Source organism: Podarcis muralis, chromosome 2 (genome assembly GCF_964188315.1).
Source record: "Podarcis muralis chromosome 2, rPodMur119.hap1.1, whole genome shotgun sequence".
In the NCBI taxonomy this organism is placed as follows: Eukaryota; Metazoa; Chordata; class Lepidosauria; order Squamata; family Lacertidae; genus Podarcis; species Podarcis muralis.
This window is the reverse complement of record NC_135656.1, coordinates 114,249,110-114,263,256: the sequence shown is the minus strand read 5'-3', so window position 1 is coordinate 114,263,256 and position 14,147 is coordinate 114,249,110. Positions and strand designations below refer to the sequence as shown.

Genomic DNA, 14,147 nt, shown 5'->3' with positions numbered 1-14,147 from the left:
ATGGTCAGGGGTCCCTTTTTAAGGTGCTACTGGAAGGAATTTTTTAATTTTGTTTCGACTTGAGGTTACCAGTGCATACAGATCACCACAGCCATAGCTTTTATGCATCATTTGGGCGTCAGTCACCAGTGGTGATAGTTATTTGCAGCTTTGAAATACGCTGTCAAGAACTGCTCACTTGCATTTGCGGTATCTTAATCTGGTCCTGGCAACTAGTGAATCTGCAAACAGGTGATTTCTGCACCTGTTTCTGATCCAGTTGGCATTCTCCAGCATCCCTAATTATGAGTGCCTGCTTTTTAGCCTTGCTGTTTGGGAAAAACAATGGGCAAGTTAATCTCATCTTACCTTTTGGTACAGCTCTTCAGTCTGTTCTATGCCTTAGGCCCTAAGGCTTAGGGGGAGCATACTGGGATACATTTTGCATTCTTCTAATCATGACTTAATTTTTACAGGAGCAGAAGATTTTCCGACTTCACTCTTCACCCCCTTTTTCTCTCCCTCTGTGTTTTAGCCTCGGCAGTGACGCCGCCACCACAACCCACCTTAGGGGAACTCACAGCCGTTGATGTTTCTAGTGATTCTCTCCGCCTCTCCTGGACAGTCCCCACTGGGAACTTTGACTCCTTCCTGGTCCAATACAAGGATGCGGAGGGGAGGCCTCAGGCCCTTCCGGTGGACGGAGGTTCTCGCGAGGTCACCATTTCTAGCCTCCTGCCTTCCCGTAGATACAAGTTCAATCTCTATGGGATCTCTGGTCGCAAGCGGATTGGCCCCATTTCCACTGGTGCGGTCACAGGTCAGCTGCAGTCACAGCAACCATAATTCTTTCACAGGGGAAGCAGTTTATTTCCATTCTGTCTCAGGAGCAGGGGCGTCGCTGCGTCTCCATCTGTAATGCGGACTGAGGTTGCATGCAAATATATACAAACAAAGTAGCCACTGTGCCCTGGAAGTGCGTCCCCCCCCCCCCATGTCAGGGCGAATTATTCATTTCGATTGTCATATAGAATCATGGAATCATCGTGTTGTAAGGGACACTGAGGATCACCTAGATCTGCAATGCAGGAATATGCAGCTTTAGCCACCACTGACATTTTCCACGAAACCCCAAAGCAATGCTTGCTTGAGGGCATTGTGGGAGATTAAAATAGTGGCTAGATCCATTTGTCAGGCAGTGTTGAGAGAGTGCTGGGAGGTTATAATTTTGGTAAAAAACCAAAGGCCTTCTTATTGGGGTTAATTGATGAGGAAATTCAAAAAAACGATGTAAATTTGCTTAGGTGTGCCACAACGGCTGCAAGAATTTTGATGGCCCAAAGATGGAAGCAGCAAGAACTCCCCTCCCTCGAAGACTGGCAGATAAAGATGGTAGAATATATCGAATTGGCAGTTAATGGGAAAGATAAGAAACCGGCGCAATGAATTGTTTCTTAAGGACTGGAGCAGAATTATAAATTATTTGAAAGAAAATTGTAAATATTTGAAAACGTTTGCAGCTTTAACATGAAATGTTTTGTAATGTGAAATTAAGGAGCTAATTTACATATAAGAGGGTGAATGATAAAGATAATATTTAGTAAAGAAGTGGTTATAGAAATGCGAATGATCTGACAAAAAAAATGGGGAAGTCAGAAAGAGGGAGGGAAGGAAGTCGATACTCACTTTGAGTAACATGGTAGTTAGGAAGTTTAGGTAATTTATGCGAAATGTAATTTTGGAAAACTCAATAAAAATTATTATTATTATTTTAAAAAAGAGAGTGCCGGGAGGAAAAGGGGTGAAAATTAAGGGTGTCCGGTCATCAGCTGAGGCTGTAAGGGCCCTGGCAATGATGCCAGGTGGTGATGCCAGCGCTGGGCAGAACACGGCACCCTCTGGCATAGGTGATAAGTTGGAAGAAGCCGTTCTCTCTCTCTCTCTCTCTCTCTCTCTCTCTCTCTCTCTCTCATGGTGGCCATTGACTCCTTATTCTTCCCTCTGTTCCAGATCAACTGATGGTGAAGCCCACTCCAGCACTCAAGCTCGGAGAGCTAACAGCCAGTAATGCCATGCCAAACTCCCTTGACATCTCCTGGACTGTGGAGGCCGGGGACTTTGACTCTTTCATCATCCAATACCAAGACGCTCAGGGCAAACCCCAGGTTCTCCCTGTTGACGGGCGCCTCCGCTCCCTCCACCTCCACGACTTGGCCCCGTCCCACAGATACCAGATCAACCTCTATGGTGTCTTGAGCCGAAAGCGTCTGGGCCCCATCTCCACCGAAGCTGAGACAGGTCAGCAACCATCCTTCTTTAAGACAGCCTCCCCCCCAATCTGGAGGTCTCCAGGTTTGGGGAGGCATTTGTCCTAGACAAATGTGGCAGCATTCTCTCCAGGCTCACATTTCCATCTTGGCTTGAGGAACTGGATTTTCAGATGCGATAAACTTCCAAACCGCTTCTGTATCTTCATGTGGTGGTACCCAGTTACTTTCTACTAAGAGTAAACCCAGGAGAATTAATGGACACAAGCAACTTTGTTCTGTTAATATCAGTGGGTCTACTCTAAGTAAAGGTAAAGGGACCCCTGGCTGTTAGGTCCAGTCGTGGATGACTCTGGGGTTGTGGCGCTCATCTCGCTTTACTGGCTGAGGGAGCTGGTGTACAGCTTCTGGGTCATGTGGCCAGCATGACTAAGCCTCTCTTCTGACGAACCAGAGCAGAATGGGGCAAAAAGATACACAACAGGGTTAAAAATGTTGGCAAAGCTTTTAATGATTTTGAAAAGAATTAATAACGCAGCCACGTGCTAATTCCTATTTTGGCAAGCCCCCACCTCATTTCATTTTATTTTAGGATTTAGTTTGCCCAAAGCCTCCAGAACTGCTGTCCCTTTCAGAAGAGGCTAGTATGGAAAGGGACCTAGCTCAATGGAAGAGCAGCTGCTGCCAAGTCACTGTAGACCAGGTTTCCAGCTCTTTTTTGGAGTATAATTCCCATCATCCCAGACCACTGGTCCTGCAAAATAGGGATGATGGGAGCTGTAGTCCAACAACAGCTGGATACCCAAGTTTGGGAAACCCTGGATTAGACAATACTAGATGGAGCAATGGCCTGACTCAGTATCAGCTACCTTCCAATGTTCCAAAAGCAGGGGGCACTTTGGGATCAGCTTTAGGAGAAAACGCTTGCCGCAAATTGGAAAGTGTCACATGGAGGTTTGTTTATTTGCTTGCTTGCTTAAAGTAAAAGCACAAGGCCTGGAGGTGAAGCACCCATCTCAAGGCCAGCCAGATATCACAGAGTTCATTAAAAGAACCTTCTGCCTCTGTCTCATTTCTTCCTTCCCGCATCCGTTAAGATGTACATTCTCATCTCTTCCTCCTCTGTTTCGCAGCCCCACTACCAACAACACCTGCTCCTCAGCCCAGCTTGGGAGAGCTCTCAGTCTCAGACGTCACCACCGACTCTGTCCGTCTCTCCTGGACTGTCCCAACTGGGAGCTTCGACTCCTTCCTGGTCCAGTACAAGGATGCGGAGGGGAAGCCTCAGGCCCTTCCAGTGGACGGAGGTTCCCGCGAGGTCACAGTCTCCAGCCTTGTGCCTTCCCGAAGATACAAGTTCAACCTTTATGGACTCTCTGGTCGCAAGCGTCTGGGTCCAGTTTCTACTGACACAGTCACAGGTCAGCAAGGGGAGATTCTAAAGACCTTCTGTAAGCCATAATACATGGTCAAGAGGCCACATCTTAGGGGTATAGCTTCTGCTCTGAATGCAAAAGGTCCCAGATTCAGTCCCAACATCTCTAGATAGGGGTAGGAAAGATTTCTTGTCTGATATCCTGGAGAGCTGCTAGCAGTCTGGATACTACTGAACTAGATGGACCAATGGTCCAACTCAGCATAAGGTAGCTTCTTATCTTCCTAAGAACCACCCTGGTAGGTCAAATGATTTTTTTCTCTATGACTTGACTCAGTATATAAGGCAGATTCCTCTATTCCTGAGAACCAACTCAGGACAGTTGAAAATTTTCTCTGCTACTGTCTGTTTCCTCAATGTCACCTCCAAAGGAGCCCTCAATTGCTCCCAGCCTGGGGAGCTCCCTGCTCCTGAGAACCTTCTGCTTCTCTTACCTCTTGCTTCCCCCATCCCTTAAGATGCACTTTCTCTGTTTCTCCATTTTTCAGCTGTACTACCAACAACACCAGCTCCTCAGCCCAGCTTGGGAGAGCTCTCGGCCTTGGATATCACCACTGATTCCATCCGTCTCTCCTGGACTGTCCCCACGGGGAACTTTGACTCTTTCCTGATCCAGTACAAGGACGCTGAGGGCAAACCTCAGGCAATCCCAGTGGAGGGAGCCTTCCGCGAGACCATCGTCCCTAATCTGGTTCCTTCCCGCAGATACAAGTTCAACCTTTACGGACTCACTGGCCGCAAGCGCCACGGCCCCATCTCTACAGATGCCACCACAGGTCAGCTTCACTTGATGAGCTGGGGCCCTTTTCCAGGATCTATTTTCTACGTCAATTCATGCAAAGATGGTGGCTGAGTCCACATGGAGTTCTCTCAGGGACTGTCCAAACCACCCTGGACCCTGTGACCATCATCCCTTCTTTGTGTGCCTCCTACACGAGGAGTCCAGAGGGTGGCAACACAACTATGGGTCCTTATTGGTAGTTGTTCTTCTCTTTGACATCCCCACCAGATGTCAGAAGAACAACTACCAGACTTTTAGAAGATATCTGAAGGCAGCCCTGTTTAGGGAAGCTTTTAATGTTTAACAGACCACTGTATTTTAATACTTTGTTGGAAGCTGCCCAGGGTGGCTGGGAAGACCCAGCCAGATGGGCGGGGTATAAATAATAATAATAATAATAATAATAATAATAATAATAATAATAATAATAATTATTATTATTATTATTATTATTACTTTGGAGGCTCCCCGTTTGTGGAATGCTCTCCCCAGGGAGGCGCCTCTTCAACAAGGCATTCGTCTGATTAACTTTCTATGGCTTTTTAAATGTGTTTGTAGGAGGGGCAATTATTGGTTTGTTTCATTATATATTTTATGTTCCCATTTTGTACTTTTTCTGTTGTGATCTTCAGATGAGGGGTGGTATACAAATTTAATAAATAATAATAATGTTCATTCTGCATTTGCAAGGAGTTAGCCTTTCAGTGTGGCAGCTCCCATGCTTTGGAACTATTGACATTAAGTAGGCACTACCCGCTGTATTGTTTTAGACAATACACTAACCCTGATGTCTATGTTCTCTCTTCACTGTTGAAGGCAGTGTATGCCCCTGAATACCATTGGGTGGAAACTGCTGGTGGCGAGAGCACTCATGCTTGCTGGTTTCCCATAGACATCTGGTTGGCCACTGTGGGAACAGGATTCTGGGCTAGAATGGGCCACTGGCTGGATCCAGCAGGGATCTTCTTCTATTCTTTTGCTTCCTGCCCATCTTACATGCCACTGCCTGAAGAACCACCTATTGAATGATAAATAAGTTGATCACAGGAGCCAAGTTGGTGCTTACAAATTATTCATTTTTGTTCTCTCTTTCTCTGTTCTCTTCTCCAGTTGCAGAATTGCTGGCTGCACCAACCTTAGGAGAACTCTCTGTCTCTGATGTCACCAGTGAGTCTGCCCGCCTCTCCTGGACTGTTCTAGCCGGGAGATTTGACTCCTTCTTAGTCCAGTACAAGGATGCTGAAGGCAAACCCCAGCAGCTGCCCTTGGATGGAGGCACCTATGAGACTACCATCTCTGGCCTGTCTCCTGCCCGACGATACAAGTTCAACCTCTACGGGATTGTAGGGCGCAAACGCCTTGGCCCTGTCTCTGCCGACACAGTCACAGGTCAGCACATGGCTCTTTGGCATGAATAGGGCATTGGGAGTGGTGGTGTAAATTTGGTTCAGTTCACATGAAAAGCTACTTAATTTGCCCTTCCCAAAATGACACACAAAGCGAAACACAACTGATCTTCAAAATCTGCACTCTTCCAAATGTTGCAGTGTGTATGATACCAAAACAACAAAATAATGTGCACACAAACATGTGCAGATTTGGGGGAAGTGGGAATAAAAATGTCCATGCTCAAGAAAATAACGTACGAAAATGTAGTTATGTTGGCTGAAATATACATTAAAATGTGTATATGAGGCAAAATTTCATACAAATTTAAGACCGGCAACAGCCATTTTGCACACATTCAGAGCACACGCAACCATGCACGTGTGCATTGCTGAGAGCCTGGAAATGGCAGGAAAAGGGGAAGGGGACTAGAGTGGGCATATACATGCGCCGCCATCATGCGTAATGACTTAGAACGCAACCGCTGTGCAAATTGGGTGTTACCTGTATGTGCATTAGGAAGTAGGCACACTAAAATGCAGGCAAATTCTCACACAGATTTTTAAAAAATCATTAGAAACTGATACAGAAGTTTGGGAAACCAAAAATTAGGGGAAATGGGAAACAGAGAGAAACTGAAAGTATCAAGTCTGTCCCTCCCTCAGCATGTGTCTGGCTATATTAAGCTATTTCGCATATTTCAGACAAAAATGTATATGCAGATCCATATAAAAAAGACTTGATGATCTCTGTTCAAAATGAACATTTACCAGGCCTGGTGCTAATACAGGCAATAATGAGGTAAATATCGGAAGCCTAGAGGGTTCTGCCAAGGTAGCAGAAACTGGGTCACTTAGGGGGGCCCTTTGATTTTATTTGTATTTTTACCTGGTGTTGAACTACACTCACCAGCACCGCTGCCATTTAAATTTCCCTCAAGGCAATGCCTGCAATGTATTATCATTGCATTGTGGGAAAATTCCAGTGGTCCCTCTGCCGGTGAGTCCGGTCAACCAGGCCTCACCCTTCTTTGGCTGGCCCCACTACTACTGGGCCACCCTGCCCTACCTGCAGCTAGATGAGCTTGGCGTCACTGGGGAAAGGAGGTGGCGAAGCAGGCCAGTGCTGCTGGTGGAGGGGGTAGGGGTATCAGCCGACGGAGTTTGCCCTGACTCTTGGTGCTGGCCCTGAAGAAGCAGTTTGGGTGGAGTTTCATTCTGTGTGAGAATTATGAAAATCCCTGGCGGTGATGGAATTTGAACTCGGCACTCTGAGCTTCGAGCCTAATTTATTTGCCTCTGAACCCAGCATACAGTGGTACCTCGGGTTACAGACCCTTCAGGTTACAGACTCCACTAACCCAGAAATAGTACCTCAAGTTAAGAACTTTGCTTCAGGATGAGAACAGAAATCACGCGGCGGCAGCAGGAGGCCCCATTAGCTAAAGTGGTGCTTCAGGTTAAGAACAGTTTCAGCTTAAGAACGGACGTCCAGAAAGAATTAAGCTCTTAACCCGAGGTACCACTGTACTAGCTGAACACAGATTTAATTCCTGTTTGTTTTTAATCTCTTGGCCTCAGCAGCTGCAGTGTCTGGCGAAGGCCCAGCGAAGCCCAGCCTAGAAGAGCTCTCTGTCTCAGAGGTCACCAGCAATTCCGCTCTTCTCTCCTGGACTGTCCCCACTGGGGACTTCGACTCCTTCCTGATCCAGTACAAGGATGCAGAGGGCAAACCCCAGGCGCTGACCGTGGAGGGAGTTGCTCGCGAGGTCACTGTCCCCAATTTGGTTCCTTCCCACAGATACAAGTTCAATCTCTACGGGGTCGTTGGCCGCAGGCGCCTGGGCCCTATTTCCTCTGAAGCCACCACAGGTCAGCAGAAGTCTTCTCTCTCTTTTTCTGTTTTAGGGGAAGAAAGGAGGAAGCAAATTCTCTTAGTGACATCCTCTCGCCTTCTAAGCTGTGTCTGCATCATCCCACTTCCATTTACAATTTACTTTTTCCCACAGCTGCCACACATGGGGTCGACATCTTCATCAAGCTATCCACTACGTCCCCAGGGTCTCGTTCCTGGCTTCTCAATGCCAGTTCAGTCCCCACGAGTGTATATGTGAAATCAAGATTTATTAATTTTTTTGCCCTGACATCCAGTACTTTATACTGGCTTACGTTAAATTGCTCTTGCCACTTTTGTTGTTGTTTAGTCGTTTAGTCGTGTCCGACTCTTCGTGACCCCATGGACCAGAGCACGCCAGGCACTCCTGTCTTCCACTGCCTCCCGCAGCTTGGTCAAACTCATGCTGGTAGCTTCAAGAACACTATCCAACCATCTCATCCTCTGCCGTCCCCTTCTCCTTGTGCCCTCCATCTTTCCCAACATCAGGGTCTTTTCCAGGGAGTCTTCTCTTCCCATGAGGTGGCCAAAGTCTTGGAGCCTCAGCTTCAGGATCTGTCCTTCCAGTGAGCACTCAGGGCTGATTTCCTTCAGAATGGAGAGATTTGATCTTACTGCCCATACATTCAGTTTGGAGAGGTCCTTTTGGAGCTTTTCCCAATCTCTTTTTGTTTGAAGCTCTCTGAACAATTCCGTATCTTCAGCGAAACTGGCCACCTCACTGCTCACCCCTAACTCTCGCTTGTTTAGAAACAAGTCAAAAAGCACAGGTCTCAATGCTGTTCCTCGTGGGACTCCACTTTCTACTTCTCTCCATTCGGAGAACGTTTAGTCTTGTGCTTCCTGCTACTTAACCAATTCCTGATCCACAGAAGTTTCATGGACGTCTCTTAAAGAGTCTGCTGTCATTGTGAGGAGGCAATGCTTCCTGATTTATGGGGGAGGGGGGCATTTTGCCAAAAACAGGTTTATTTTAAAATACGAAGGGGGAGAGTATACAGGCAAACTATTGGACTATGGTTGTGCACACAATTACTGATTTACAATGAGGCTGTGCTGTTCTTTTTCTCGATATGGATCAAAGCTGGCTTGGGGGGAAATGCAGTACCTGTATTTCCTAAGCAATGACAGGAAAGATATAGGATAGATATGGATCAAGGCTCACATCATGTGTATCCCTCTACCCAAACCAGCGGCAGGAGCGCTCTAGATGCAGAGTAAATTGAAGTGTGCCTGAAACTTGTTCTCTCCTTTTCTTATTCCCTAATTTCCCATTTCCTCCCTCCTATAATGGACGGTGCTATAAGCAGCTGTGTTGAAGCAACTCTGCCACAAATGCACATTTGCTGCCTTATTTGCCTTTCTGTTATCTTGCAGGAATTTTCACCCGTCAGGATGTGTTAGTCTGTTCATGCTTTCCTCCCCGTACTTGATAGCAAAATGATCCTGGTGGTTCATTTCTCACAACGGCGGGACCTTTACCCCTGTTCCCACTTCCCATTTTTTGTTCTAGCTGAAGCCGAGGAGGACAACAAGGAGGGAGAAGAAGACGAAGGTGATGGAGAGAGTGAGCCTAGCTTGGGGCAGCTCTCAGTCTCAGAAGCTAACAGCAATTCAATCCGTCTTTCCTGGAGTGTCCCAACTGGGAATTTTGACTCCTTCCTTGTTCAGTACGAAGATGGAGAGGATGAGCTACAGACCATGCCTGTGGACGGTGGTTCCCGTGAGGTCACAGTCTCTAACCTGTCTCCTTCCCAGCGATACCGATTTGACCTTTATGGACTCTCTGGTGGCGAGCGGCTTGGCCCTGTATCCACTGATGCCTCCACAGGTCAGCAGTGCACACACAAGGCCCTTGCCCAACTCCTAGAGAGAAAAGTCACATCCGCAGCATACACTTCAAGCACTATCACCCTGGGAACTGGAGTTTAAGGGTGCTTGGGACTCTAGCTCTGCGAGGTTAGCACTCTTAACAAACTGCAGTCCGCAGGATTCTCCATGACTGCTAAAGCGGTCTAGTAAGTGCTTTAAATGTATGCTGTGGATGTGACCAAAGCGAATTGGCTGTTCACTCCTCTGCTGGAGGATTTACACTGTTTTCCATTAGATATGGGATCGGGGAGAAAGTCCATTCAGTTTGCATTCTGAAGGGAAACTACCAAAGTCACATTTCCCAAAACAACATGCGAGCCAAAACATAGCCAACCCTCGAAATTCACATTTCTATGGATTTTAAAGAGGGACGCGGGTGGCGCTGTGGGTTAAACCACAGAGCCTAGGACTTGCCGATCAGAAGGTTGGCGGTTCGAATCCCCGCGACGGGGTGAGCTCCCGTTGCTCGGTCCCTGCTCCTGCCAGCCTAGCAGTTCGAAAGCACGTCGAAGTGCAACTAGATAAATAGGTACGGCTCCGATGGGAAGGTAAACGGCGTTTCCGTGCGCTGCTCTGGTTCGCCAGAAGCGGCTTAGTCATGCTGGCCACATGACCCAGAAGCTGTATGCCAGCTCCCTCAGCCAGTAAAACGAGATGAGCGCTGCAACCCCAGAGTCGGTCGGCATTGTGTTAGGGGAAATTGCACTTGCAAAAATGTGTACAGTGGTGCCTCGCAAGACGAAATTAATTCGTTCCGCAAGTTTTTTCTTCTTGCGAGTTTTTCGTCTTGCGATGCACGGTTTCCCATAGGAATGCATTGAAAATCAATTAATGCATTCCTAGGGAAACCACCTTCAGACCAGGTCCGGGGACAGTCTGTTCCCCGACCTCTTCTGAAGGCTGGGGGGGGGGGGGGACAAGGGCTTTTTTCCCACTGCCAGCCTTCAGAAGGCTGTTCTGAAGGCTGGCGGTGGGAAAAAAAGCCCTTCTTCCCACCTCCCGCCCCGCAAGCTCCGGGGACAGGAGGGCTTTGCTGCCGACCGCCAGCATTTTAAAAGCCCCTGCTGTCCCGGGGCGATTTTAAAATGCTGGCGGGCGGGAGCGAAGTCTCTGCTGTCCCGGGGAGATTTTAAAATGCTGGCGGGCGGGAGCGAACGCTTCGCTCCCGCCCGCCAACATTTTAAGATCGCCCGGGGCAGCAGAGACTTCTCGCCCAAAGCAAGGGGAGCTCTCCGAAGGGCTCCCCGTGCTTCGGGCGACAGGCTGCCGCCCCAAGCCTCGCGCACCCGGCGGGACCTCCTGCCGGGCGCGCGAGGCTTGCAGGCACTCGCCCAAAGCAAGGGGAGCTCTCCGGAGGGCTCCCCGTGCTTCGGGTGACAGGCTGCCGCCCCAAGCCTCGCGCACCCGGCGGGACCTCCTGCCGGGCGCGCGAGGCTTGCAGGCACTCGCCCAAAGCAAGGGGAGCTCTCCGGAGGGCTCCCCGTGCTTCGGGTGACAGGCTGCCGCCCCAAGCCTCGCGCACCCGGCGGGACCTCCTGCCGGGTGCGCGAGGCTTGCAGACACTCGCCCGAAGCAGGGGAAGCCCTCCGGAGGGCTCCCCGTGCTTCGGGTGACAGGCTGCCGCCCCAAGCCTCGCGCACCCGGCGGGACCTCCTGCCGGGTGCGCGAGGCTTGCAGACACTCGCCCGAAGCAGGGGAAGCCCTCCGGAGGGCTCCCCGTGCTTCGGGTGACAGGCTGCCGCCCCAAGCCTCGCGCACCCGGCGGGACCTCCTGCCGGGTGCGCGAGGCTTGCAGACACTCGCCCGAAGCAGGGGAAGCCCTCCGGAGGGCTCCCCGTGCTTCGGGTGACAGGCTGCCGCCCCAAGCCTCGCGCACCCGGCGGGACCTCCTGCCGGGTGCGCGAGGCTTGCAGACACTCACCCGAAGCAGGGGAAGCCCTCCGGAGGGCTCCCCGTGCTTCGGGTGACAGGCTGCCGCCCCAAGCCTCGCGCACCCGGCGGGACCTCCTGCCGGGTGCGCGAGGCTTGCAGACACTCGCCCGAAGCAGGGGAAGCCCTCCGGAGGGCTCCCCGTGCTTCGGGTGACAGGCTGCCGCCCCAAGCCTCGCGCACCCGGCGGGACCTCCTGCCGGGCGCGCGAGGCTTGCAGGCACTCGCCCAAAGCAAGGGGAGCTCTCCGGAGGGCTCCCCGTGCTTCGGGTGACAGGCTGCCGCCCCAAGCCTCGCGCACCCGGCGGGACCTCCTGCCGGGTGCGCGAGGCTTGCAGACACTCGCCCGAAGCAGGGGAAGCCCTCCGGAGGGCTCCCCGTGCTTCGGGTGACAGGCTGCCGCCCCAAGCCTCGCGCACCCGGCGGGACCTCCTGCCGGGCGCGCGAGGCTTGCAGGCACTCGCCCAAAGCAAGGGGAGCTCTCCGAAGGGCTCCCCGTGCTTCGGGTGACAGGCTGCCGCCCCAAGCCTCGCGCACCCGGCGGGACCTCCTGCCGGGTGCGCGAGGCTTGCAGACACTCGCCCAAAGATTTTAAAATGCTGGGGGTCGGGAGCGAAGCGTTCGCTCCCGCCTGCCAGCATTTTAAGATCGCCCGGGGCAGCGGAGAAGTCTCCGCTATCCCGGGAAGGCAGGCGGGGGGGAGCAAAGACTTTTGCCCCCCGCCAGCCTTCAGAAGAGGTCCAGGACCTCTTCTGAAGGCCGGCTGTGGGCGAAAGTCTTTGCTCCCGACCGCCAGCAATTTAAAACAGGTCCCCGGAGATTTCCCTATGGGCTTTCGTCTTGCGAAGCAAGCCCATAGGGAAATTCGTCTTGCGAAGCGCCTCCAAAACAGAAAACCCTTTCGTCTTGCGGGTTTTCCGTCTTGCGAGGCATTCGTCTTGCGGGGTACCACTGTATATGAAGAGAATTTTGCACTAAGATGCAATGAATTTTCATGAGGATGTTATATACTTTTTAAAGAAATGAATTTGCTCCATCCTTGTCATCATTTTGGGTGCTCTTTCCTGAACCTTCCCCCGCTTTACAGTGCTCTTTTTGAGGTGACCAGAGCCTCACATAGTATTCCAAATTATTTAAAAATCCTGCAACCAGGATAAAACTATGCCTGTCTAAGTATTTTCCTCTTCCTGAAGTGCAATCTACTGTACAATTTTGCACACCTCACAGACAGAAGTTTGTTGATCATGGAAAGGGTGCTCTGCCAACATCTACTGTTGACTTTCCTTTTTTTTTTTTACAGCTCCGTTGACACCAGTGACAGAGAGGGGGGAAAGAGGAACGCCACCTCCAGGGTCTGACTTTGGGCAGCTCTCTGCTTCTGACGTCACCAGCGATTCTGTCCGCCTCTCTTGGGATGTCCCCTCTGGGATCTTTGACTCCTTCCTGGTCCAGTACAAGGATGCTGACAATAAACCACAGGCACTGCCTGTAGATAAGGAGACCAACTCTGTTGTGATTTACTACTTGGTGCCTTCCTACAGATATAAGTTCAACCTCTTTGGCTTGTCTGGACGGAGGCGCTTTGGCCCAATCTCAGTCATTGTTGTCACAGGTCAGCAGAGGATCTAAAAATGGGTGCCATTCTCTCTGTAATTTCAAGACAGCTGTTTTCTCCAGTCCTCTGTTTCCTCCTTCCGCTTTCCCTTTCTTACTGCTTTGGTTGCAGATCTCTTTTTCAGAAAACGAACCGGCAGGAAAGTCCATCTTTCCTTGCATCAGGCCTTCTGTCTGGCAAGATGGTGACAAAGGAAGTATAAGGAACAGCAGCAAATACTATTTCAGATACCATTTAATTATTATTATTTTAAAAAACCATCTGAACAGTTTACATAAAATGTCGACAGATATTCATCAGTAGCAATACAAGCAGACTTCTGAAATGGAAAACGTAATAATATTATCAAAATATAGATTAACTTTTCAAAACAAATGTGCATCATATAGTTTACATGTCTAGGAAGGCTGCCTAAACAATAAGATTTTTAGCAGGTGTCACAAACAGTGACAATGGAGGCGATTTATTGAATATTTACAGACAAATTGTAAACAGCTAAAAAAAATTGGCAGGATTGCTGTTATAAACTGCAGCTGCATAAGAGTATATTTATTAAGAAGATAAATAAATGAGAAAGTTAATTTAATTTGGATATACAGAAGATATTAAAAATAAATTTTTAATTGGGCCAAAAGGGGGAAGGAAGTCAAGTTTTAAAATGTCAAAATGACTGTAAAAGCAATGAAATGTATATATCTGAAAAGTATGAATAGGTTTTTTAAAAAAAAAACAGTACCTACCAAAAATCAACTGGCAGGGAGTCCTAAAAAGCAGGTCCTGTCACACAAATATATCAATTTCTCACAACTGCAGAATGTAAAAGTGTCAGTTCCACATAGTGACCCTTTAAGGTGACCCTCAAAATAAGCTGGTCCCAAGAGCAACACATGGGTCAGAACCTACTTCATCCATTGAACAGAGTATTATCTTCAGCTGGCAGATCCAAATATAGATAGATATAGATTTTGAGTTGTAGCCAACAAAGTCATT

At 49.3% G+C, this 14,147-nt stretch overlaps 1 protein-coding gene across 15 annotated transcripts in view; it reads left to right on the top strand.

Moving 5' to 3' along the window:
- Nucleotides 1-14,147, top strand: part of TNXB (tenascin XB) — a 118,682-nt gene that overhangs the window by 70,585 nt on the left and 33,950 nt on the right. For 11 of the 15 annotated variants that reach the window (XM_077920887.1, XM_077920882.1, XM_077920856.1 and 8 more), the window contains 8 exons: nt 515-799; nt 1,990-2,277; nt 3,380-3,667; nt 4,170-4,457; nt 5,573-5,851; nt 7,429-7,719; nt 9,255-9,572; nt 12,843-13,154. In XM_077920887.1, coding sequence (XP_077777013.1) covers nt 515-799; nt 1,990-2,277; nt 3,380-3,667; nt 4,170-4,457; nt 5,573-5,851; nt 7,429-7,719; nt 9,255-9,572; nt 12,843-13,154 — 2,349 coding nt within the window. The remainder of the gene's footprint in view (nt 1-514; nt 800-1,989; nt 2,278-3,379; nt 3,668-4,169; nt 4,458-5,572; nt 5,852-7,428; nt 7,720-9,254; nt 9,573-12,842; nt 13,155-14,147) is intronic. The other 4 variants (XM_077920888.1, XM_077920851.1, XM_077920885.1 and 1 more) reach the window with 2 other exon arrangements.